At 39.4% G+C, this 25,401-nt stretch overlaps 1 protein-coding gene across 2 annotated transcripts in view; it reads right to left on the bottom strand.

Annotated features, from left to right (window-relative positions):
* Positions 1-25,401, bottom strand: part of POLR3B (RNA polymerase III subunit B) — a 145,573-nt gene that overhangs the window by 41,259 nt on the left and 78,913 nt on the right. For both annotated transcript variants that reach the window (XM_049884249.1, XM_049884250.1), the window contains 6 exons: positions 23,740-23,940; positions 21,735-21,897; positions 20,288-20,441; positions 16,709-16,783; positions 16,028-16,126; positions 7,233-7,360 (listed from right to left, as the gene is read on the bottom strand). In XM_049884249.1, coding sequence (XP_049740206.1) covers positions 7,233-7,360; positions 16,028-16,126; positions 16,709-16,783; positions 20,288-20,441; positions 21,735-21,897; positions 23,740-23,940 — 820 coding nt within the window. The remainder of the gene's footprint in view (positions 1-7,232; positions 7,361-16,027; positions 16,127-16,708; positions 16,784-20,287; positions 20,442-21,734; positions 21,898-23,739; positions 23,941-25,401) is intronic.

Raw genomic sequence — 25,401 nt, 5'->3', positions numbered from 1 at the left:
TGATTTTGAGGAAATACAATCTATTAATTTTTTTTCTTTTTATGGTTCATGCTTTTTGTGTCCCATCTAGGAAATCCTTGTTTAACTCAAGGTCACGAAGATTTTCACCAACATCTCCTGTAAGTTTTATGGTTTTAGTTCTCACATACCTATAATTCATTTTGAGTTGATTTTTATATATGGTGTGAGGTAGGAGTTGATACTCAGGTTTTTCTATGTAGATACACAGACATCTCATTGACTGAAAAGACTTTTCCTTCTACTGTTGCATTGCCTTGACACATTCATTAAAATCAACTGCCCATAAAAATGTGGGTCTATTTCTGGACTCTTGATTCTGTTTATATGTCTATCCTTATGTTGATACAATACGGTCTTGCTTGTTGTAGCTTTACCGAAGTCTTAAAATCAGGTTGTAGAAGTCTTCCAACACTGTTCTTTTTTGCAAAAATTCTTTTCAAAATCTGCCCCTGATTTCTTAACTTTCAAGGCGCTTAGAGATTCGTACATTCATTCATTTATTTGTGAAACACTCATTAAGCACTTACAATACTCTATCACTAAGCTAGGCACAGAGATATACTAAAAAAAAAATAACACAGACATAGTTCCTGTCCTCAAGCAGTTTACAATCTACAGTCTGGGAGGGAAGGCAGTCTTGATCATGAGCCATAGTGAATGGGAAAAAATGAGGACAGAAGTAGTTTCATTTGAGAAGAGCTTTAGTAAGTTTTACAGATAACATTCACAGAACATATATGTAACCTTTCATAAGTTACTCAACCCAGCTGGGATTTGGTTTCCTTGTAAGGAAAAAAAAAAAAAGGTACGCATTATTGTTACGGTTAAAAGAAGAAACGCCTGTAAAGCATCTGAATACTCAAAAGCTGCAAACTTACATTACAATTAATATTAACAATATTAGCAGTAATAATAGAAATATACATCCCATCACCCTGCAATATCACCACCTCCAGCTCTAGCCCTAAATACTGAAATTTAGTTTACCTTTTCCCCCGCAAATATTCATTATCAACATCTCAATCTCAGGAAATTCCACATAAGCTCATTCCTAAAGTAGTGATAATGATTTTAAAAAGTTTTTAAGCCAACAGCAAAATTCTAAAAAAGGTCTGCTGGGGATAATTTAGCCAACGTATCTTTACATTTATTTTGTACCCCCAAATGGATAAAGAATAAATGTGATTAAAAAAAAATCCAAACAGAAAGTAGGGGAGAGGGCTACAGAATGAAACAAAATTTTAGGAAGATCTTTGTATGTGTTTTCAATCTCAAAATCCTCCAGCTTGTTTCCAGTACATCCCATTGTACTGTAAAGTGGTGACCACAAGTGAAAAAACTATCTGCTTAGGAATAAAAGCTATTAAAAACAAAAACAGAAGCAGCATTAGCTCTTGCGTTTAAAAGAAAAAAAAAAAAAAAAGTCCCAGCAATTTGGAGTTGAAGGGGGAAGAAGTGACAAGACGCTGGGGGAGGGCAGTTATGTTATGCATATTCATTAACCGAGCAGATAGGGACTGAAAGACTCTTTTAAACAGGAGAAAGTGTTCCACTAGAGGACTGCCAACTAATAAAACAGGCAGGATATGAAAGCGTGACTCATGTGAACTTGGCATCGAGTGCCAACGAGAACACACACAATGCAGCTCCAACACAGCCTTGACTTGTCCTGCTGAGTGACCTGGGGATCTTACAATTTCCAGATGTCTACCTGACTGACTTCTAGCTCTGACCCGTCACAACAAACAGCCATGTCCATGGGAGAGAGGCGGTTGTCAGTACAGTGTGTTAAGACTCTGTGTGGAAACTCCAACTTTATCAATCACTTAAAATAAAGAGGTTTAAGAAGTACCCTCTTCTGCTGTTTTATGCTGCATTACAGTCCACTCTCTTCCATACAAAGCAAGGCTTTCGGTCTCTGTGGTCTGTGCTAACCTGGGTCTCTTTCTGCCAAGTGACAGAAAATGACTTTCACTTCTTCACTCTGAGGGAGTGGGGCTGGTAGTGCATGGCAGACAGCAAATTTTCCAGATTAGTTAGACCATTTAATGAATAACTCTGGGCTACTGTCTTCCACTTTCCACGTGGGCTAACATACAGATGAACAGTAAAGAAAATATTTTAGAAAATCCACACAGAATCTCTGTGGGATTTGTACAGTCTCCAGCTATGGTTCGTATCTAAAATGGGATGGAGTGTGAATTTTAGTTATCCCGTCAAGACTGCATGGGATTAAAATGACCCAGAGAAGTCCTCCTCAAAGTACTAGGTCTGCTTTACAGACTGGGGTCTCTGCTGAGGGTTTTCTCTTTGCCAGCCTTTCTTCCTTTGTGATTTTTTCATACAGACCTAACTCAATACTTCTGGAGCTATCTCAGAGTCCAAAGGGAAATGTGGCCATGGTATGTGCCAACTTTAAATGTACTTTTATCTCAAGGCTTTTCTTTCCAGTCAGGTGTTTTATAATAACAAACAGTAACAAAGGCTTTTTTTTATTACTTAAGATATTCAGTGGCTTTTGTCTTCCTAGCGTCAGCAGTAACGTCAGAGGATTGTATCCAAGGAGCTAAATGTGCAGGACCCAGGGTCAGGGCAGCTGAATACACCAACCTCAGAAAACACAGACAATGAATTGCAAATGACACTCAAAACAAAACGCGGAAAAAAAAACCTTCACACAGGAAACTACAAAAGAACTCTACAGACACTGAATTGGCTTTCTGTACACACTGATCCTGCTTAACTGTGTGTGGTAACTAACCAAATGCTTTGGATACTCACGGCCACAAAATCTGTTTTTTTTTTTTTTGGTGGAGACAGAGGGTTATAAAAATAAAAATATTATTTCTTTCCTTCAAGTCTCCTTATATTTAAAAGAAAAAAAAATGCGCTAAGTGGAGCTAGATGCTGCTCTTTCCATTTCCATCTTCAAACACTAAAGAGCAGCATTAGTGATGAGGTGATTAGTCTTCCCTTAATTCGGCTGAAGGTTCTACACAAAAAGTGTATTGTTTCAGCCAGGATTCACATCAGGAAACAAAATGGTTTGGTAAATCCAGTAGAAGTGATAGCCCTTTCATCACACACAGGGTTCAGTACTGTATATTTCAACTTGTTAGCAAGTCAGAAGCACAAGCGGGAGATCAGCCCACACTGCTGCTTACGATGAATGGGGAAGGCTACACTGATGAGTCGCTGTTGAGATTTTCCCACTGTGAATTACTCTGAACCGTCCAGGCATTACATCATTCAGGTAAATATGCTTTGTATTTTTTCCTGGCAAACCAAAGAGCAATATAAAAACTTGAAAAGAAATACATACTCTTTACTCATAATGAAGAAATAAAAAAAAAAAAGAAAACCACTGCCGTTGAGTCAATTCCAACCCATAGTCACCCTACAGGACAGAGCAGAACTGCCCTATAGGGTTTCCAAGTAGCATCTGGTGGATTAGAACTGCCAACCTTTTGGTTAGTACCCACAGCCCTTAACCACTGTGTCACCAGGGCTCCACTGCAGAAAATGAAAAAATAGGATTCCTTGGTTGTCAAGCTGTGGTCAATCGCAGTGTATAGCTGGTAACTGTAAAGCTAACTGTATTCTAGTTGTTACCCCCCCAAAAAATGCAAAATCTTTCCCTCAACATTTTTACATTTCTTTATGAAGCTCCACTGTATTACACTTTAAATCAGAGATAAAAGTCATACTGATGTGTAAAAATGGCATGGGCAACAACAGCTTCTGACCTCCTCTAACTTCACCGGGGGTGAGAAGAATCAAGATCAACAGCCTAAGGCTGACTGCTGAGGTGGCGATCAGACATATCTCTTCTCTCCAGACACCACCCGTCCCTCCCATGGCACTCTCTACTTCTCTGCTAGGTTGATAATTCATTGCAATTGCCACACAGAATTCACAGGCCACACTCACAGTTATGGAGTTTATTAGGGAAGTGGTGTTATTGTTGTTAGGCATCTTCCAGTTGGTTCTGATTCACAGCAACCCTATGTACAACAGAACAAAACACTGCCTGGTCCTGCCCATCCTCACAATCATTGCTATGTCTGAGCCCATTGTTGCAGCCACTATGTCAATCCATCTCCTTGAGGGTCTTCTTCTTTTTCACTGATCCTCTACTTTACCAAACATGATGTCCTTCCCCAGGAACTGGTCCCTCCTGATAACATGTCCAAAGTACATGAGAGGAAGTTTCACCATCCTTGCTTCTAAAGGAGTTTTGGTTGTATTTCTTCCAAGACTGTATTTGTTCATTCTCTGGCAGTCCGTGGTATATTCAATATTCTTTGCCAACACCGTAATTCAAGGGCATCAATTATTCTTCAGTCTTCCTTATTCACCGCCCAGCTTTCGCATGCATATGAGGGGATTAAAAACACCATGACTTGGGTCAGATGCACCTTAGTCTTTGAAGTGACATCTTTGCTTTTTAATACTTTAAAGAGGTCTTTTGCAGTAGATCTGCCCAATGTGATGCATTGTTTGATTTCTTGATGGGTGTTGATTGTGGATCCAATGAAATCCTCGACAACTTCAGTCTTTCCTCTGTTCATCATGATGCTGCTTATTAGTCCAGTTGTGAGGACTTTCTTGTTTTCTTGATAGTGAGGTGTAATACATATTGAAGGCTACAGTCTTTGATCTTCATCAGTAAGTGCTTCAAGTACTCTTCACTTTCGGCAAGCAAGGTAGTATCATCTGCATATAGCAGGTTGTTAATGAGTCTTCCTCCAATCCTGATGCCATGTTCTTCTTCATATGGTCCGGGTTCTCATATTATTTGCTCAGCAGACAGATTGAGTAAGTACGGTGAAAGGATACAATCCTGATGCACACCTATCCTGATTTTAAACTATGCAATATACCCTTGTGCTATTCAAACAACTGCCTCTTGGTCTATGTGTAGGTTCTATACAAGCACAATTAAGTGTTCTGGAATTCCCATTCTTCACAATGTTATCCATAATTTGTTATGATCCACACAGTCAAATTCCTTTTCACAGTCAATAAAACACAGGTAAACATCTTTCTGGCATTCTCTGCTTTCAGCCAAGGTCCGTCTGACATCAGCAATGATATCCCTCGTTCTACATCCTCTTCTGAATCTGGCCTGAGTTTCTGGCAGTTCCCTGTCGATATACTGCTGTAACTGTTTTTGAATTATCTTCATCATCATTTTACTTGTGTGTGATATTAAAGATATTGTTCGATAATTTCCACCTTCTGTTGGATCACCTTTCTTTGGAATGGGCATAAATATGGATCTCTTCCACTTGATTGGCCAGGTAGATGTCTTCCAAATTTCTTAGTAAAGATTAGTGAGTGCATCTAGCGTTGCACCCATTTGTTGAAACATCTCAATTGGTATTCCATCAATTCCTACAGCCTTAGTTTCTGTAAATGCCTCCAGTGCTGCTTGGACTTCTTCCTTCAATACCATTGGTCTCGATCATATGCTACGTCCTGAAATGGTTGAATGTTAGGGCACAACAGGTTATAATTCAGGATCAGGAACAACTCAGGATACAGTTCTTTGATCAGGACAGACTTTTTTCAGCCATGCCTTCAGGCAAGCCTTTCTCTGACCCTCAGCCTCCAGAACCTTTGTGCCCTGCTCAGGTAAGTGTTACAAAGTTCTTTAGCTCTGCCATTAAGTGCAGGGCATGTCACTCCACTGGGAAGCCCACTGTGCTCTCTCACACTGGCATCCTGGTTCTGCTGCCAAAATTTCTCTGCCACTGCTTCTTGCCATGTTGCGCTGTCTCCCGTGTTAGAGCTCTCTCTCTGTCTCCTGGTTCTAGGAGGTTCTCTGCAGGGACCACAGGTCCAAAGGACCTGTTCCACTTCTATCTCTTCTTCTTGACAGTAGTGAGGTCTCCCCTATCCGCCTCTGGGATGGCAAAACTGACCAATCTCCTCATTAGGGCTCTATACAACTTGTTTGCATGGCACCACCCCGACAAGAGTTCCATGTACCTTATTTGCATTATGAGCAAGCTGTTCAATCCACTTAGTGGGCCACAGGCACCTTATCTGCACAGCCTCGCCCAATCATTTGGTGGGAGTTACAAGACCATGGCAAAAAAGGCTATATAAAAGTGATCCATCATACTGCATGATGTCACAGGTATATATGAAAGTAAAATTTATTAGGACTTAAAAATTTTTAAAACACAGTTTAGAACAAAGTTTAATAAGGACTTTTTTGCCTTGCATACTCTCTGTATCACCTTCAAGATAAAACCCAAACTCCTTCACATATGGCTCCTCCCAAGCAAACCTCTACACCCATCATGTACAAAACTACCATACCAGAGTACCAAGATTCTCCCACGCAATGCTTGCTTAAACTTCCATACCTCTGAAAAACATTCACTGTCATTCAAGACTCAGTTCAGTTCTATTCTTTAGAAAAACTCACTCTCTAGCCTTAAGTGATGTCCCTCCTCTGACCTCCTTAGATCCTGGCTGTTGGTCTCCTACAGCATTTATCACACTATAGTGAACTACTGCTTTATTTGTTGCTTTCTCCCACTAGACTGTGAACTCTTGGAGGATAGAACTCTGTTTTTCATCTCTCTATATTTAGGCTCCACCCTCATGCCTAGTCTATAGCAGATGCTCCATAAATCTTATAAATGGACAGGTGAACAGATAGATGGATGAAGGGAAAAAGAAGGGGGAAAAATGAACTGAGAAATTGGTGTGGCTTGAATCAGAAAAGTTTCAGGCAACGTAGTAGCAACCACAAGGATATAATGGGTTCAATAATTGTCCTCCAGACAATTACTAGATGCATTCTAATCACACTGTGCATATTTATCTCTATTTTTTCTCTCTCTCCTCTCTCTTACTCTTGACTTTTTCTGCTCTTTCTTCCATCTCTCTTGATTAACAACTTACACTTCATAGGGCTTTTCTCTTCGTATTTACTCTTCATACTTCTCTGGTAGCTATTACATGTCCTTTTGTTTGGTCAAGTAATCAAGCTCACAGAGGTTTTCTCCAGTTTTGTGTAAGCTTTGCACTTAAAAGAAGCCCCTGAAAACATTGCAGAGGTCCACAGGCAACCCTCTGAACTATCACGTTACCATCACCTGATATGGTCAAACACAATACTACTGAAGGAGGAATAAAAATGTCCAAGTCTTTTCCCCAACTATTTAGAACCAAGTTCCAGAAAGAAATCTTACCCATTGCTTGTTTCCCCATGGCACACTGGTAAGTGTTTCTGGGGGACTGGTTATGATGAGGGTATGGGATCAGGCCAGCACAAACGCCGAGAAGAGTGAACGGTTCAATCTCCAAATGGGTGGTATCTCTATCAAATCAAGTAAGAGTTAGACATCTTAGGCATCAAATATTAAAATAAACGTCTCTTAAAGGGTATTCAAGGAATTTATAAGACAAAATTTGACACTAGTAAAGCTGATAAAATACCTGAAATACTTAAATAAAATGTGATAAAACATAAATTATCATTATTTTTATTAGTGATAGAAATACAGGAGAAGATACTATAAACTGTCATACAGGCATTAAAAAATAAGGCATTATTACATATTAAGTAATAATAACTAACGCTTATAAAGGAATTACTATACTGAGCATATAAGAGAGGCAGTATCAACAATATCCCCATAGATGGGTAGTCCGCTTTTCCTCACTTTTCCAACTTACATCAAGGAAAAAGTTGTATCGCCATTTTAGAGGAAGAAAATGTCCCCTTTAAGAATAGTTACCATAGAGCCACAGTGATCAGTACTATAGTCAGTAGCCAAATGTGGCTATTGAACACTTGAATTGTTAGGCTAGTGACCTGAGGAACTGAATTTTTTATTTTACTTAATTTAAACTTACAAAAGCAAATTTAAATAATTCAGTTATTTAAAAACTTTTAATTATATTTGAGAAGGCCTAGTAACAGAATGGTTAAGTGCTTGGCTGTTAATGAGAAAGCTGGTGGTTTGAACTCACCCAGCAGCTCTGTGGGAGAAAGACCGGAAGATCTGATCCCATAAAGATTACAGCCTAGAAAATTCTATGGAGCAATCTACTCTGTCATATAGGGTCATTTTCCTTGTGGTTCTTAGTTTGAAGAATATAGTTTTGACCTCATGACCTGGCAGAATCCCAATCCCCTCAGACACTTTAGGCCTTTGTCAGCAGGGGAGGAAAGAGCTCTAGGTTTGGTTTGTTTTTTAAGAGTGTCAGTTTAAAGCTACATTTTATAGCTTAGAATAAAATAGGGTTTGTTTCAAACATACTGATTTGTTTAAATATTGACCAAGTTGACATCCCCAATATAAGTAAAAGTCACTTTTTCAGATACTAAAGTTTTTGGGGTAAGCTGAAAAACGAAGAAGGAAAAAAGCTCAAGTCTCTTTTTACTTCTTTTTCCATGACAACAACATATATAAGATCATATATTGTTTAATAATTCTTGAAAAGTCTAAACATTCTGGATTCTAATTTTACAAAAAAATAGTTAAATTATTATTATTTCCTTCAAAGTCATAACCACCGTAAGATCCTATCCTGAACAAGAACTGGGAGACTTCCTATTTACCGTGCATTAATCCAGCCTTAAATTCACCTCAAATTATAGCGGAAAAAGTGGAAACCGCCTAAATATTTGTCAACAGGGATCAAATTAAATTATGTGTATGTAGACAGATGATGAAATAATAAGTAGTAATTAAATATAATAAGATATATATGAAACATTTGTTATATATAATGTATTATATAGATATATACACATATAGACACATGCCAAACCAACCAAACTCACTGCCATCAAGTTGATTCTAACTTATAGCGACCCTATAGGACAGAGGCGAACTGCCCCACATGGTTTCCAAGGCCGTAATCTTTATGGAGGGTACACTGCCACATCTTTGTCCCACAGAACGGCTGTTGGATTTGAACCACTGATCTTTCAGTTAGCAGCCAAGCACTGTAACCACTGCACCACCAGGGCTCCATATACATAAATATGGGAAAAAGTCCATAATATACTGTTAAGTTTAAAAATCAAGTCACTGAAATTATGATGCCATTGTCTTATATATAAACATTGTGTGGGATCATACATGTATATTAGTATTCACTTAGAAAAATACCTAGAAGAATATGTACTCAACTATTAGCACTGGCTATGTCTGGATGACGGAGTTTGGTGGAATGGGGAAGGTAGAAGATTCATCTTTTTTACTTTACAATCTTCTATATATTTTTTTTAATTTCACAAGTATGAATTGCTTAATACAGAAATTCTGTATCCTTATATTCATTTATAGCAGTGAACAAAACAGATAAAAAGCCTTGCCTTTATGAAGCTTCCAGTGGAGGGAGGCAAATAATACACTGATTAATCAGTAAAATACAGATTCTACTGTGTGGTAATGAGCACTATAAAATAAGCACAAGAGGAGGCAGGGCCAAGATGGTGGAGTAGTCAGATGCTTCCTGTGGTCCCTCTTAAAACAATGACCCAAAAAACAAGTGAATTGATTATATATGATAATCTAGGAGCCCTGATAATCAAAGACAAAGCTGAGAAATCAGATTGAGCAGCAAGGGAAGGGAGAGATGGTTCAGAAGCACTGAGGAGTTGCCAGACCTGACCCGGCCAGCACCGGCACCCTCCAAGCTGAATCAGCTAGTACGTGATGGGTGAGGTAAGCACTGGTGCTCAGGACCTGTTTTCTACATTGGGACAGACTGTGCGGTGAAGAATCTTCTCATGTCTCCAGAACCAGCAAGAAAAAGCACTCAATCAGCAAAAGTTAAGTACAAGCATCTAACCTACCATGCGGATCAAACTCCTCCCCTCCCCCGCCGCTTTGGGAAGTACCTCACTCTCATTTACCCGCCCTCTCCCTGCTCTGCTCTGGTCCTGGTCCAGCTTCAGTGATCCCTGTGCCCCCATGGCCAGAAGTGGGACCTGTCAGGTGCTCTGAGCCATTCTCCTGGCTTTCGAGAGGGAACAAATAGGAAAAATAATCTGCCAGCTCCCCTAAGCCAGGAACTCAAGATAGGCACAATCCCTTTGCCTAGGCACAGACATAAGGGGTCCACAGACACTGAATGCCCTTCCCTGCACAGACCTATGTGGGCCCATTTCAACAGTGTAGGCCCTCATTAGCACAGTATAACAGTGTATATACCTGGACCCTATTTTCATCTGTATCAAGTATAAGGGGGAGTGGCAGATTCATGACATTTGACACCGCCTTGTCCATTAAGCAGGGTCCTCATCTACCCACATCAGGGGCCTGAGGACTCATGGCTCCACCCACTCCACCAAGCCACCCATGACAGGGGTCCGAGAATAAGCTGTACCTCCCAGTCCTTATAGCCAACAGCATTGGGTGCCCACAGTCTGGCTGCAAAACCCACCTACCTATGCCCTCTAGGGAACAGGGATACGCCTTCCACCCAGACACTCAGGGGCAGCAGTCAGCCCCCTACCTTGATCAGTGCATGCCCCCCTACTGCAGCCAGATGCCTGGCCTACTCCAATCACTCCTGCCCATCTAGGACTGTAGGTGAGAGCCTGCACTACACACTTGTGGACGGACGACCTGAACAGCTGAGCTGAATCTACACAAGAAAATAAACGGACTCCTGGGCTCACATACCTCGTAACAACTCTTGCCACCTACAGACAAGATGTGACAGCTTCAAAGATGCCAATAATCAAACTAGCTCACATGACCAGTCTTTTTGGGCATATCAAAACCAGAAGCTAGGACACAGTAAGCAAACACAAAATAAATAAATATAATAACTTATTGATGGCTCAGAGACAACAGTCAATATCAAATCACAAAAAGAGGCAGACCATGATGGCTTCAGCAAGCCACCAAAAAAAAAAAAGAACCAAGAAATCTTCTGGGGGAAGATAACTTCTTGGAATTACTGGAGGTAGAATTCAAAAGATTAATATACAAAACTCTTCAAGAGATCAGGAAGAAGATCAGGCAAAATGTAGACCAGGCCAAGGAACACACCAACAAAGCAACAGAAGAACTTAAGAAGGTTATACAAGAGCATAATGACAAATTTAAAAGCTACAAGAATTCAGAGAGAGACAGAAAACAGAAATCCAAAAGATTAACAATAAAATTTCAGACTTAGACAACTCAATAGAAAGTCATAGGAGCAGAACTGAGGCAACTGAAATCAGAATTAGTGAGATTGAAGATAAAGTACTTAACACCAACTTATTTGAGAAATCAGATAAAAGAATTAATAAAAATAAAGAAACCCTAAGAATTATGTGGGACTCTTTCAAGAGAAATAACCCATGAGTGACTGGAGTACCAGCATAGGGGTGGGTAACAGAAAATATAGAGAGGTGTTGAAGATTTGTTGTCAGGAAACGTCGCTGATGTTCTGAAAGATGAGAAGATATCCATCCAAGAAGCTCATTGAACCCCACACAGGGTAGATCCCAAAAGAAAGTCACCAAGACATATTATAATCAAACTTGCTAAAACCAAAGATAAAGAGAGAATTTTGTGGTTTTAGAGACAAACAAAAAGTCATCTACAAGGGAGAGTCAATAAAACTAAACTCTGACTATTCAACAGAAGACATGCAGGCAAGAAGGCAGTATGATGGCATATATAAAGACTTGAAGGAAAAAAATTGCCAGCCAAGAACTATATGTCCAGCAACACTGTCTCTCAAATGTAATGGTGAAATTAGGGCATTTCCAGATAAACAGAAGTGTAGGAAATTTGTAAAAACCAAAGCAGATTTATAAGAAATACTAAAGGGAGTCCTCTGGTTAGACAATCAGTAACATCAGATAACAACCAAAGACTAGAACGCAGGACAGAGCAAACAGGTATCAGCCCAGATAAGGAAGTCACAAAAATAAATCAAAGCTAAAACACTGGAAATAGGAAAACAGGTGTCAAAATGTAAAAGATGACAACATTAAAACAAAAAAGAGGGAGTAAATAATGTAGTCATAGATCTTTCATATGGAGAGGAAATCAAGGCAATATAAAGAAATACAAGATTGGTTTAAACAAAGAAAAGTAGGGGTAAATATTAAGGTAACCACAAAGGAAACTAACAATTCTTCACCTCAAAATAAAAAACATAAAGACTCAGCAAATACAAAATCAACAACAATGAAAAGAAAACACATACTGAAAAACTCAGTAGAAAAAATTAAGTGGAACAAAGAAACTGTCAACAACACACACACAAAAATACATCAAAATGACAGCTCTCAACTCATACCTATCAATAATTACGCTCAATGTAAATGGACCAAATGCACCAATAAAGAGACAGAGTGGGACAGCATGGATAAAAAAACACAATCCATCTATATGCTGCCTCTAAGAGACACACCTTAGACTTAAAGACACAAACAAAAACTCAAAGGATGGAAAAAATATATCAAGCAAACAACAACCAAAAAAGAGCAGGAGAGGCAATATTAGTCTCTGACAAAACAGACATTAAAGTAAAGTCCACCACAAACGATCAGGAATGACACTATATAATGATTAAAGGGTCAATACAGCAAGAGGATATAACCATAATAAATATTTACACACCTAACGATAGGGCTCCAAAATACATAAAACAAACTCTAACAACATTGAAAAGAGAAACAGCTCCGTGATAATAGGAGACTTCAACGCATCACTTCTGGTGAAGGACAGGATATCCAGAAAGAAGCTCAATAAAGACATGGAATCTCTAAATGCCACAATCAACCAGCTTGATCTCACAGACACGTACAGAACACTCCACCCAACAGCAGCCAAGAATACTTTCTTCTCCAACGCACATGGAACATTCTCCAGAACAGACCACATATTAGGCCACAAAGCAAGCCTTAACAAGATCCAAAACATCGAAATATTACAAAGCATGTTTTCTGACCATAAAGCCATAAAAGTAGAAATCAATAACAGAAGAAGTAAAGAAAAAAATCAAATACATGGGAACTGAATAACACCTTGCTCAGAAACTACTGGATTATTGAAGAAATTAGGGAAGGAATAAAGAAATTCACAGAACCAAATAAGAATGAAAACACATCCTATCAGAACCTTTGGGACACAGTATAAGTAGTACTCAGAGGTCAATTTTTAGCAATAAATGCACACAGTCTAAAAGAAGAATGGCCAAAATAAAAACACTAATCCTTCAACTTGAACAAGTAGAAAGAGAACAGCAAAGTAAGCCCTAGAGCAGCAGAACAAAGGAAATAATAAAACTTAGAGCAGAAATAAATGAAATAGAGACTAGAAAAACAATTGAAAGAGTTAACAAGACCAAAAGCTGGTTCTTTGAAAAGATCAACAAAATCGATAAACTATTAGCCAAGCTGATAAAAGAAAAACTTGATTGGAAGCAAATAACCCAAATAAGAAATGACACGGGCGATATCACAACAGACCCAACTGAAATTAAAAGAATCATAACAGAATACTATGAAAAACTGTACTCTGACACACTTGAAAACCTAGAGTAAATGGACAAATTTCTAGAAACACACTACCTACCTAAACTAACAGTGGTAGAGCAAATAAACCTGTAACAAAAGAAGAGATTGTAAAGGTAATTTAAAAACTCCCAACAAAAAAAGCCCTGGCCCTGACGGCTTCACTGGGGAATTCTACCAAACTTTCAGAGAAGAGTTAACACCATTACTACTAAAGGTATTTCAGAGCATAGAAAAGGATGGAATACTCCCAAACTCATTCTATGAAGCTGGCATAACCCTGATACTAAAACCAGGTAAAGACACCACAAAAACAGAAAATTACAGACCAATATTCCTCATGAACTTAGACACAAAAATCCTCAACAAAATTCTAGCCAAAGGATTCAACAACATATCAAAAAAATAATTCACCATGACCAAGTGGGATTCATACCAGGTACGCAGGGATGGTTCAACATCAGAAAAACAATGAACGTAACCCATCACATAAATAAAACAAAAGGTGGTATGTGGAGGTGGCGAAAAGAGCTCAGATTGTAGATATGTTTTGAAGGTTCACATGATATGTTAAGGGGTTAGATGTGAGGTGTGGAGAAGGAGAGGAGTTGAGACCAAAACCCAGGTTTTTGGCTTCAGTAAAAAGGAGGCTGGAACTGCCATTTACTGGGTTACTAAAAAATAGTTCTCTTTTACACTCAATCTTGAAATGAGGAAATATAAAAATAGTACTTTGAGAGATTCACACATTTAAGGAAGTAATAATTCTGACTGAAAAGTATTATTTACTAAATTATAATAAGGCAAAAACGTTGTTGTTAATTGCCGTCTAGTTGATTCTGACTCACGGCGACCCCATGCATGCAGGATGGAACTGCTCCATAGGGTCTTCAAGGCTGTGACCTTTTGGAATCTGTTGCGAGCTCTGTCTTCTGATCTGCCTCTGGGTGGGTTCAAACTGTCAATCTTGTGGCTAGCAGTCGAGTGCTTAACCATTTACGTCACCCAAGGGCCCAAAATAAATTAGTATATTTCATTTGGTAGCAGAGAACTTGTCCTTGATTACAGACATAGTTATCAGGTATAGCATTAAACTCCCTATTTAACTAAATAACGGTGAAAATTTCAGGTAAGCAGTACATCAGTCACATGTAACAGACAGCAAGTTATATAGATGTCCTCTAATGTCCTCTAATATATTTCAAAAGGAACACAGATACTTCATAAAATATAATTGTTCTAAAAGAAACACTGTGAACATAATATCATTTTATGTTTATATTGCACACAAACTCGGGGATATCTTTCCAATTCCTAATAGTAAGAATTAGACATCCTCTGATAAAATCCTCTTTAAAAGGGAAAAACATATCTTTACATAGCCTGATTCATTAGTTCAATTTTGATAGCAATAAAATATTAAAATCAGATAATTCCTTTAAAATATATACACTTGATTATAAAGAAAATATTCTACATTCTACTTTGGTGAGTAGCATCTGGGGTTATAAAAGCCTGTGAGCAGCCATCTAAGATACTCTACTGGTCTCACCCCTTTGGGAGCAAGGGAGAATGAAGAAAACTAAAGATATAAGGGAAAGATTAGGCCAAAGGACTAATGGACCACAACTACCATGGCACCCACCAGGCTGAGTCCAGTGTAACTAGATGGTGCCCAGCTACCACCACTGACTGTTCTGACAGGATCACAATACAAGGTCCCGGACAGAGGGGGAGAAAAATGTAGAACAAAATTCTGACTCACAAAAAAAAAGACCAGACTTGCTGTCCTGACAAAGACTGGAGAAACCGGAAAGTATGGCCCCTGGACACCCTTCTAGCTCAGTAATGAACTAACTCCTGAGGTTCATCCTTCAGCCAAAGATGAGATAAGCCCATAAAACAAAACTAGACTTAAGGGGCACACAAGCCCAGGGGCAAGGACTAGAAGGCAGGAGGGGACAGGAAAGCTAAGAGTTTAATGAAAAACTATTTTGTTCTGTAAATCTTCATCTAAAGTACAATAAAAATATATTTATAGACACTTGAATAGAAAGGATAATTAAATCTAAAGATAATTTATTACCACTTTTGTGATGGTCTTACACTGGGATAAATGATGGGTTATGCTTCATTATAAAACAGTATACTTCTAACAGTTCCTGCTAGAAGAGGACACAACAGAAGAACTGAAGGTGACAATGAAAAGAGAAAGTAGTTTCTATAATCAGAACAAACACAAAACAAACCGGTTGCTGTTGAGTTCATTCCAGCTCATAAGGACCCCAGGTGTTACAGGGTAACACTCTACAGAGCTCCAAAGGATTTTCAAAGCCATGACCTTTTGGAAGCAGACTGCCAGTCCTTTCTTCTGAGGTGCCTCTGGGTGGGTGTGAACCACCAACCTTTTGGTTACTAGTTGAGCACGTAAACATGTGTGCCACCCAGGGTCTCCTACTATAACCGGATGATGTTTTAATTATTGTTATTAAAGATCCTACTTACTTGTTAATTGTATGTTCGTAGAGTGCGATGTTACAGTCATTTTCTTCATTCACGTCTAAATATTCAACCAGGCTCTCATGTAAGAAATCTTCAAAATTTCTGGGAAAATATTGGTCAAACACGTTATTAAAAAGCATTTGACTGCAGTATTTTATATGTAATAGCAAAAGATACAGACTTTTTCTTTTTGGGGGAGCCTGAACCATTTTTTTCTCCAAGAGAATACCAATACATTGAAGAGATACTGGGAACATGCTATTCTTGGTCACAGAGTGGTCATTAAGTTGCTGAAACAAGAACAGTAAAATGTCTGTGATTCTTGTCAATCTGGTCCACGCTTTTGAAAAGTTCACACCAATCTAAACAAATTTTCTATGACTTTAGAAACTTCCGATGATGAAAGACCCACATTGTCTATCTCAACATATTGCTATAAGTGCTTCTCTCAGCAGAAACACTTAACCCTCATGATCTAAATTGATAAATATTTTACAATGTCCAAGCAAGCTAACATGGAGAAGAATATGTTTGTAATGGGCTGATAGTACTTGGTGGGGAGGAATTAAGAGACTAAAAATGAACACAACTGTCTTAAAAGCACAGGTAGAATAACATTACTGATGAATAAACCATCCACGTGAGTATAAATGGGACCGGTAAGTTTTGGTTTGGTCCATTTACCTGTACCCCTGAGCCAGCTCTTCCATATGCTTAGCTGTTACTGCAGGCTTCTCTTTCTTAACAATTATGTAGGGTCTAGAAGGGGGAAAAAAATTCATAGTAGTTCAACATAAGAATTAAGTCAGCAAGTAAGTTTACTACAGTGAAATAAGGGAAGATGTAGATACGATCAAACTCATTCCTGAGTTGCTTTAAGACACCAGGTATTTTCTTGCACGTGTAAGTAAGTGTGGGCCCGTTCTCTCTCTCACATGTTCAAGTTATGTATGTATGTGTACACATGCACACGCACACACATACACATACGTACCTTAGAAACCATTCGGACTTAAATGAAAGGAGACAAAAATGATGCTCAGAAAAGTCTAGAGAAGAAGATACACCTTTAATATCATCTTTTCTAAAATGTGAAATTGCATCATTCCAAAAGCATCTCCTGATTTCACATTGGGAATATCTGATATACTACCCATGGGGTCAGGAGACAAAGAAGCACTGTCATTGAGAATAACAATGGCTTTTTGTAGTGAGGGTCTGAAGAATATCCAGCTGGCTAGAGTGGTCTGATTTAGAAGAAGCATCACTGGACCAGACTAGCAGGTCACTTAGAGCTACGTACGACCAAAAGGGTGGCTCCGGGCTTGCAGAGAACAGGGCTTTCTTACTTTCTTGTTCGTGCACTGTAATGGGTGTGGGGTAGAAAGAGCCTTCTGCCTACACACTGTTAGATTGACCTGTAACTGTCAGCAGGGACTGGACCATCTGAGGGCTTCACTACCCCGAGGAAACACCGACACAAAGGATGGCATGTGGCACCGAAACGTCAAGGGCTGTTGCTATTTGGATAACCGGCTCTTACAGAGAAGAGCAAGCGACCACAACACACTTGTGCGTTCTGCCCTAAAGTCCAAATAGCTGAGGGCTAATGAGCACTTTTACACAGTTCAGAAGAGGAGCTGCACAATTACAAAAGGGGGACATGAGCTGCTGAAAAATGAACTGGATGAGCTTTTCATGGAAATCAATGTTACCTCGAGATTCAGGCTGCTTCCTGCTGGGGAAGGGCAGCCACACTGCTGCCTCGCTCCAGGGCCGCAGCTTAGTCCAGGGTAACAGCCTCAGAAGTGATGACACAAACAGGGGTGGGTGAAAGGGAGTTGTCCTTTACTTCACTCAATAAACTCTACTAATTCTTCCTGCAGGGTCTGTGTTATGCCTTTATAAAATCACCTCTAAAAAAAGAGTTCATTTTCTTTTAAAATATGCCATATTATGCTGGATACGACGAATCAGAAAAACCCTAAAAAAGAATAAGCTAGAAAATATTGTTTTTCCCTCTCCTAATTGGATTATGTTGTTAATAGCTATAAATGAGCACCTAGTGTGTGTCAGGCAACCAAAAAGGCAGAGACCTAAATAACAAACTCAGACTCACACAACTCGATCAGCGGGGACTTAGGATTTGAATGCAGGTATATCATTAGTTAGAATTCTTTGGTGGCAAAGAACTCTGGCTAATTTAAGCAAAAATGAAATTTACTGGCAGGATAAGAATGGGACAGTTCATAGGCTCAAAGAAAAAGGTGAAACACTCAGTCTCGTAAAGAAAAGGAAGTGGAGTACTCCCAAGAATCCACAAAACACAAGTAATGAGCAGTTTCTCTCATGTATTACTATCAGGATGAACTGGTTCCAACCGCTTTCCATCTGTGAGCTAACCTATTTGGGATTCATATTCGCTGAGGAGAGAGTCTGACTGGCCTGCTTGGGTCATATGCCTGACCCTTGGCTGGGGAGCAGCGGGCACCTGACTGACTGTCTCAAGAAGACTGCCAGTGGGGAAGGACAGTCCCCAAAGGAAAAGGAGGCAGGGTTATCAGAAAGGGAAATGGATGCTGGAGAGACACAAACAATGGCAATTCCAAGTCCAGCTCTGACTGACTTCCAAGCCGTAGCTCTCTCTACCACTCTCCACTACTGCCAGCTCACCGTCTCATGTCATATCACCACCTGAGATCTACCAAGAAGGCCTACAGGGAAATAAGTCAGGGCTTATGGAACAAGGTAATGTCCTCAGCTGATGCCCCTGCAGATCTCTGAAGATCAGATCCTATGTTACATTCATCTTCGTAACCCAGATTCTAGACAGTATCTGTGCATTATGTTATTGTTGTTGTTGTTGGGTGCCATCTAGTCTGTTCCAATTCATAGCGACCCCATGTACAACAGAACAAAACATTGCCTGGTCCTGCGTCATCCTCACAATCACTGCTATGCTTGAGTCCATTGTTGCAACCACTGTGTCAATTCATCTCATAAACGATCTTCCTCTTTTTCGCTGACCCTCTACTTTACCAAGTATGATGGCCTTTTCCAGGGGTTGCTCCCCCCTGATAACATGTCCAAAGTACTTGAGACCAAGTCTCATCACCTCCACTTCTAAGGAGCACTCTGGTTGTACTTCCTCCAAGACAGACTTGTTTGATCTTCTGGCAGGCCATGGTATATTCAACGTTCTTCGCCAACACAATAATTCAAAGGCATCAATTCTTTTTCTGTCTTCCGTACTCGTTGTCCAGCTTTCATATGCATATGAGGCGAATGGAAATACCATGGCTTGGATCAGGTGCACCTCAGTCCTCAAACTGACATCTTTGCTTTTCAACACTTCAAAGAGGTCTTTTGCAGGAGATCTTCCTAATGCAATACATCACTGGATTTCTTAACTGCTGCCTCCATGGGTGTTGATCGTGGATCCAAGTAAAATGAAATCCTTGACATCAATCTTTTCTCCGTTTATCATGATGTTGCTCACTGGTCCAGTTGTGAAGATTTCTATTTTCTTTATGTTGAGGTGTAACCCATACTGAAGGCTGTTGTCTTTGACCTTCATCAGTAAGCGCTGCATAAATAGAGGGATCCTACTTTTCTATTGGGCCTAATGTTATTTTACTTCTTCATCCTCCAAGTTTTTTTCTTGCCATTTCTCAGCCTTTCTCCTTTCCCCCTTTATCCAAGCTAAAACAATCCTATTCATCCTTTTATGCTCAGTTCATGTGGAATATTGTGGGTAAAATCATGATTGTTGGAGTTGGATGAATTCAAAGGAATTTCAAATAAAAACAGACTCCACGACTATCTAGCTTTCGGTATATTACTTAGTCTCACTGAACCCCAGTTTCCTCATTTGCTAAAGGAACATAATAATTCCAAGGCCACAGAGTTGAATGTAGTACATCTATTAAAATAATAAATACTGCCTATCATTTATCATTTGCATACTTGACTATTCTTAGTAATTATTTCTGCCTCTGAGCTCTCTGAGGGCACAGACTGTCTCCAATTAATCTTTGAATCCTCAGTACCTAGTAGGCAAATTCCTAAAGTATTTGCTAACTGAATTAAATTTATTTTAATAAGAGGCTGAAACAGCTTCAAAAATAGAAACCAGCCTATTTGTTTAAAAAGTAAACATAGAGAGGAGCCCTTGTGGCACAGTGTTTAAGAGCTCAGCTGCTAACCAAACAGCTGGCAATTCGAATCATAGAGAGACTCTTAAAAGCTCTTAGCAACACATACCTGCACAGCCTTCCTCCATCAGAGGAAATATAGACACAGCGATCTGTAAGATTTGTTGAGATGGAAACAAATTCATTGATATAACCTGCTCTTCGCATCAGTCGAAATGTATTCACTAGCTTCTTATGGTCTCGAATGACACCCAGGATGTTACCTATGCACAAACAAGTAAGAATATATAAGACAAAAATGAAAAACAAATCTAATTGGATAAAAATACTGACCCAATCAAAATAATAGGCAGCATCGAGTAGTCATTTGAAAATGTTTTATAAGGCCTGCAGCCAGACCACAGGCTGCAGGAAAGCAATGTAGTGGAGTGGTTAAGGGTAGTACAGCATGCCCCACAAGCTGGCTGGGCAACACGGGCAGGTTAGCCTCATTTTCCCCATCTGTCACACAGTGCCAGGAGCATATACTTGGGGTCCAGTATGTCTGGGTTTGAACATGACTTCATCACCTCCACAGGGTGGTTGTGAGGAATAAATGGGTTGATCTATGGAAAGTACTTAGCACTCCACCCGGCACCTGGTGACGGCTACTGTGAACTGCTCTTGTGATCCTCATCGGTAAAGTGAGGAAAATGGACTTTGCCTCACAGGTTGGTGTGAGGATTCAGAGATGTACTGGGTGAAAGTGCAAAGGCTCACTAAATGTTAGTCCCCGGGATACACTACACAAGGCAGTTGACGAACAACCCTGCTGAGGTTCTCGCTTCTTTTCTTCTCACCAGCCCAGACAAAAAAAACAGCGAAGGGTTAATGCCTCCCAGAGTGGGAGGAAGGGGGAGAAGAGAAGAGACAGCAAGCTCAGTGGTCAGGGATGAGCCCTGGAGCACAATGGTGAGGGGACAGACACACAGGCCACCAGACCAAAAGCTGAAAGGACAAAGGCACACTTGCTGCCCTTGTCTCTAGAAGAATTCTGAAGGAGGTGGAAGGGGCGTGTGAAAGGAGCAACTGGAGTAAGAGCCAAGGGAAAGGGACTCTCTTGGCATAGGATGTTGACATATCAATTACCTAATAGCTGAAAAAAATAAATCAGTTCACTAGAAGGGCTGATCGGATTATTTCTGCAGAATGACTCAGACGTTTAACTCGTACTTAAATATTCCATGCTAAACCTTATCCCACTGTGGGTATGCTACCATCTGTAAAAGGGAAGAAAGCAGCCCATCTTTGCAATATTACCTTTAGCTCTGAGAGCTGTATATGCTCAAAGCCTGGATAACCAGCCAATGGAATTACTGTCTCTGCCATCAATTTTTTCTACCACTAAAGTTTAACCTGGGCCCAGAATTAAAGTGTATTTGTACTTTCAATAGCTGGTAATACTGGATCCCCTTCCCCTCCTCCACAGGTCATGTAAGATCAACATGTAATACTGTAATAAACTCAAGTAAGATCAACATGCAATACACCTGGAATACAACCTATAATACACTCACCATTGAGGAAGACAAGGAACACATTTGGGTAAGAGAGCTCTTCCCCACATAACAAATTCACATCTTCTACTCCCAGGTTGCTGGCTAATTTAACAATGGGCCCATCTTCCATGTCAGTGGTGATGTGTGTCATAAGGGCCAAGTTTTTAACCAAACCACAAGCCTAAAAAACAAAAGACCGTCATTTCTAAGAATGAACATTAGTAATACAAACTACAGTTTGTATCTGAAAATAGTTCACCACTGTGCTGGTGGCAGCATAAAGCAGTACAACCCTGCAGAGGACACTCTGGCCTGTCATGTAAATGTGCCACAAATGTACACACCGTTTAACCTAAGATGATAAGCAAGGATAAAAACACAGATTTAGCCACAGAAACGCTCACCACAGTACTATTTGTAATTCTAAACAATGATCATATCATAAATGTCTAACAAAAAGAAACTGATGACATAAACTGTTATTCCCAGACTACGAAACACCACAGTCATGAAAATGATAGTCTATAAAAACAGTAGAACACTGATGGTCTCAGCCACACGAAAATATAAAATGTCTAGCAAGAAATGGGAGCTTCTATAAGACAACTGGGCACACTCTACAGCTTCTTGGTTATGAAAAGTAAAGAAAGACTGAAGAAACTGTTCTGGATTAAAGGAGACTAAAGAGACATGACAACTGAAAGCAATGTGTGATCTTGGACCAGAAAGAAAGACATAAGTGGGTTCACTGGCGAAATCTGAATAAGATCTATAGATTATAGTATTATTATTTCATGAGGTTGATAACTGTACTATAGTTATGTAAGACGTTCACATGTAGGGAATCCAGGAGAATTACAGAAATTCTATGTACTATTTTTGTAACTTTTTTATAAGTCTGACATTATTTCAAAATGAAAAGGAAATAAAAAATATTTTTAACCTTCTATACAACCAAAAAATTCTAGAACAAAAACATAAACAAGGATAAAATACAGCACGCTCAGAAAAAAACACGTGGAACACATGAATCAGGTAGAGATTATACCTTCCATTTTCAAAAGCCATCTGCCATAGTAACGCACAAAGTAGGTACTTTACTGAAGTTAGCTGAACCACCCTCTGGGAAATTGAGTGTTTCAAAGTTCAAGAGGTACAAATTGTGCAAATTTGACAAGCAGCATAAGTTTAGTGTGACTTTCCATACGGTTTAAGATAAACTAGGAGAATAATAATAATAATTTCTAAGAATCAGAACCCTGCATGGACTCCTTTTTACCTCTTCCAAGTTTTAACAAACCCCTACACGTTGGAACGTACGATTTTTACTTGTTATAAATTAAGCGATTCATTCATTCAGCATATATATATACACAAGACCTCTCCTCTGATTTAGGCTCTGTGCTAGGTGCTAAGTACACAACAGTGACCCTAAGAAGGTTTCTTCATCCAGAAGTTTACAATTTAGAAGGCATAAAAGCAAGTGAAACCAATACTGATAACACTAGAAGTAGTATCACAGAAGCAAATCTACTTAAACTCTTTGGCTTAGTGTTAAGGTGATTGCTTGTGTTTCCTATATGAGTCTGAGTCCACTTTAGGTCTTGAACTGAGTGCTCCTAGTTGGCTGAACTGTGCCTGTGATTTCTTCTAAGTACACCAAATGAAACTAAGAAGTTGCTCAAAAAAAAGCTCCTCGTGAGCATCAATGGTGACGGGTCTCTCAATTTTCCTTTACATTCTCATCCCCTCTCACCTGCATGGTTTGATTCTTGAGATGAACTAAAACAAGCAAGAGAAATGTGGACCAGGTTTCTATTAGGTAAATTTCTAAATCAAATGCTTCTGTAGGTACCAGCTTGAAAGCAGTATCGATGCACTCCTAACAAGCTGCATCAATACTTCTCTGCCAGAAAAATGACTAACCAGCAAAAGGATACGTCCTGGGATGGGGGAGCAGACGCCAAATCCCACCAGTAGGTATAACCTCTGACAAGGCACAGAGCCACCTTAGGTTCCTTACCTCTCCCTCAGGAGTATCCGAAGGACAGAGCATCCCCCACTGAGATGGCTGGAGGGATCGTGGACCACTCACTTTTCTTGTTTTTTCAAACTGAGAAGAGATTCTTGTCATCATGCCCAGTGCGGATATATATGACAAGCGAGACAGCACTTGAGTCACACCTTGGCGGTCCATTTTAAATCTCTTTAGAGACCAATTTCCCTGTAGAGAGAAAAAAGCCATAAGGCTAAGTACTAGTCCATTCATAATGTTGCCTGATACTCTGTAGTCACTCTGAGGAGTTCATCACAGGAACTAATTATACATGAAACTGTTGTTGTTAGGTTCCATCAAGTCGGTTCTGACTCATACTGACCGTATGTACGACAAAACCTAAACACAGCCGCATCCTATGCCATCCTCATGATCGTTGCTATGCTTGGGCCCATTTATTGCAGCCACTGTGTCAATCCACCTTGTTAAGGGTCCTCCTCTTTTTCGATGACCCTCGAGTTTACCAAGTATGATGTCCTTCTCCAGGGACTGGTCCTCCCTGATAACACGTCCAAAGTACATGAGATAAAGTCCTGCCATCCTCACTGCTAAGGAGCATTCTGGCTACGTTTCTTCCGAGACAGATCTGTTCCATCTTCTGGCAGTCCATGGTATATTCAATATTCTTCACCAACACCATAATCCAAAGGCATTCTTCTTTGGGCTTCCTTATTTATTGTCTAGCTTACACATGCATGTGAGGTGGCTGAAAATACCACGGGTTTGGTATTTACCACAATGAAGCCACTATGAGTCATAAATGACTTTGATGGCACACAATATCAACACAGAAACCATCTCACAATGCTCTGACAAATCAAACTTATCAAATCAGAGCAGTCATTTTCTAAGGAACGAATTATATCCTGAACAAGCCAGCTCAATCAGAGATTTTCGCTGGCAGCAATGAACTAATAAAACACAAGCAATTTTTACAGACATGTAAGGTAAAACTAGTTTGAAGATAAGGGAGATAATTTTATGCTGGAATGTGCTATTATTTCAATGTCTTCCACAGTTAGTCATAATTAGAGAATAATATAGCAACAGAAATATGACTCTGATGGCAATGAATAATCTGTAGGCTTCTTAATTCTGGCTTGAAAAATCTAAAAATGGCATATACATTCATATTAAGAAATACTATTTTCCGTGACTATCATATCAATTTTAAAATAGGTTCACGAAAAAAGTCTTGAACATTAAATTTACTTTATCTCCTATGCATTAAATATACTGCACGATGTTAAATATCTATTGTTGTATAGTTGCATTAATTATATATTTATTCTCAAGGATAATTTAAGGATTAAGATCAGGTCTTTTTTTTTTTTTTTTTAATCTTAATTCATGATAGCAGCAGAAAATGGTATGCGTAGGAAGGGCAAAGTCAAAAATAAAATGTTCCCAAAATGGATTACTCAATTATCTTTCTGATACCAAAGAGGAAAATTTGCCATCTGAACAATGATTCTTCACTTTTATTTTGAGAACCTGATGAAAGCTATGAATGCACACCTGAGAAAAATGCACACAGGACCATGAGCACAAAATTTCACACTTCATTTCAGGAGAGGGTTCTTGGGTCCCAGGTTAAAATCCCTTGTAGTAGAAAAGATTGCTACGGTT

This window comes from Elephas maximus, chromosome 4 (assembly GCF_024166365.1).
Source record: "Elephas maximus indicus isolate mEleMax1 chromosome 4, mEleMax1 primary haplotype, whole genome shotgun sequence".
In the NCBI taxonomy this organism is placed as follows: domain Eukaryota; kingdom Metazoa; phylum Chordata; class Mammalia; order Proboscidea; family Elephantidae; genus Elephas; species Elephas maximus.
This window is presented reverse-complemented; position numbering and strand designations above follow the sequence as displayed.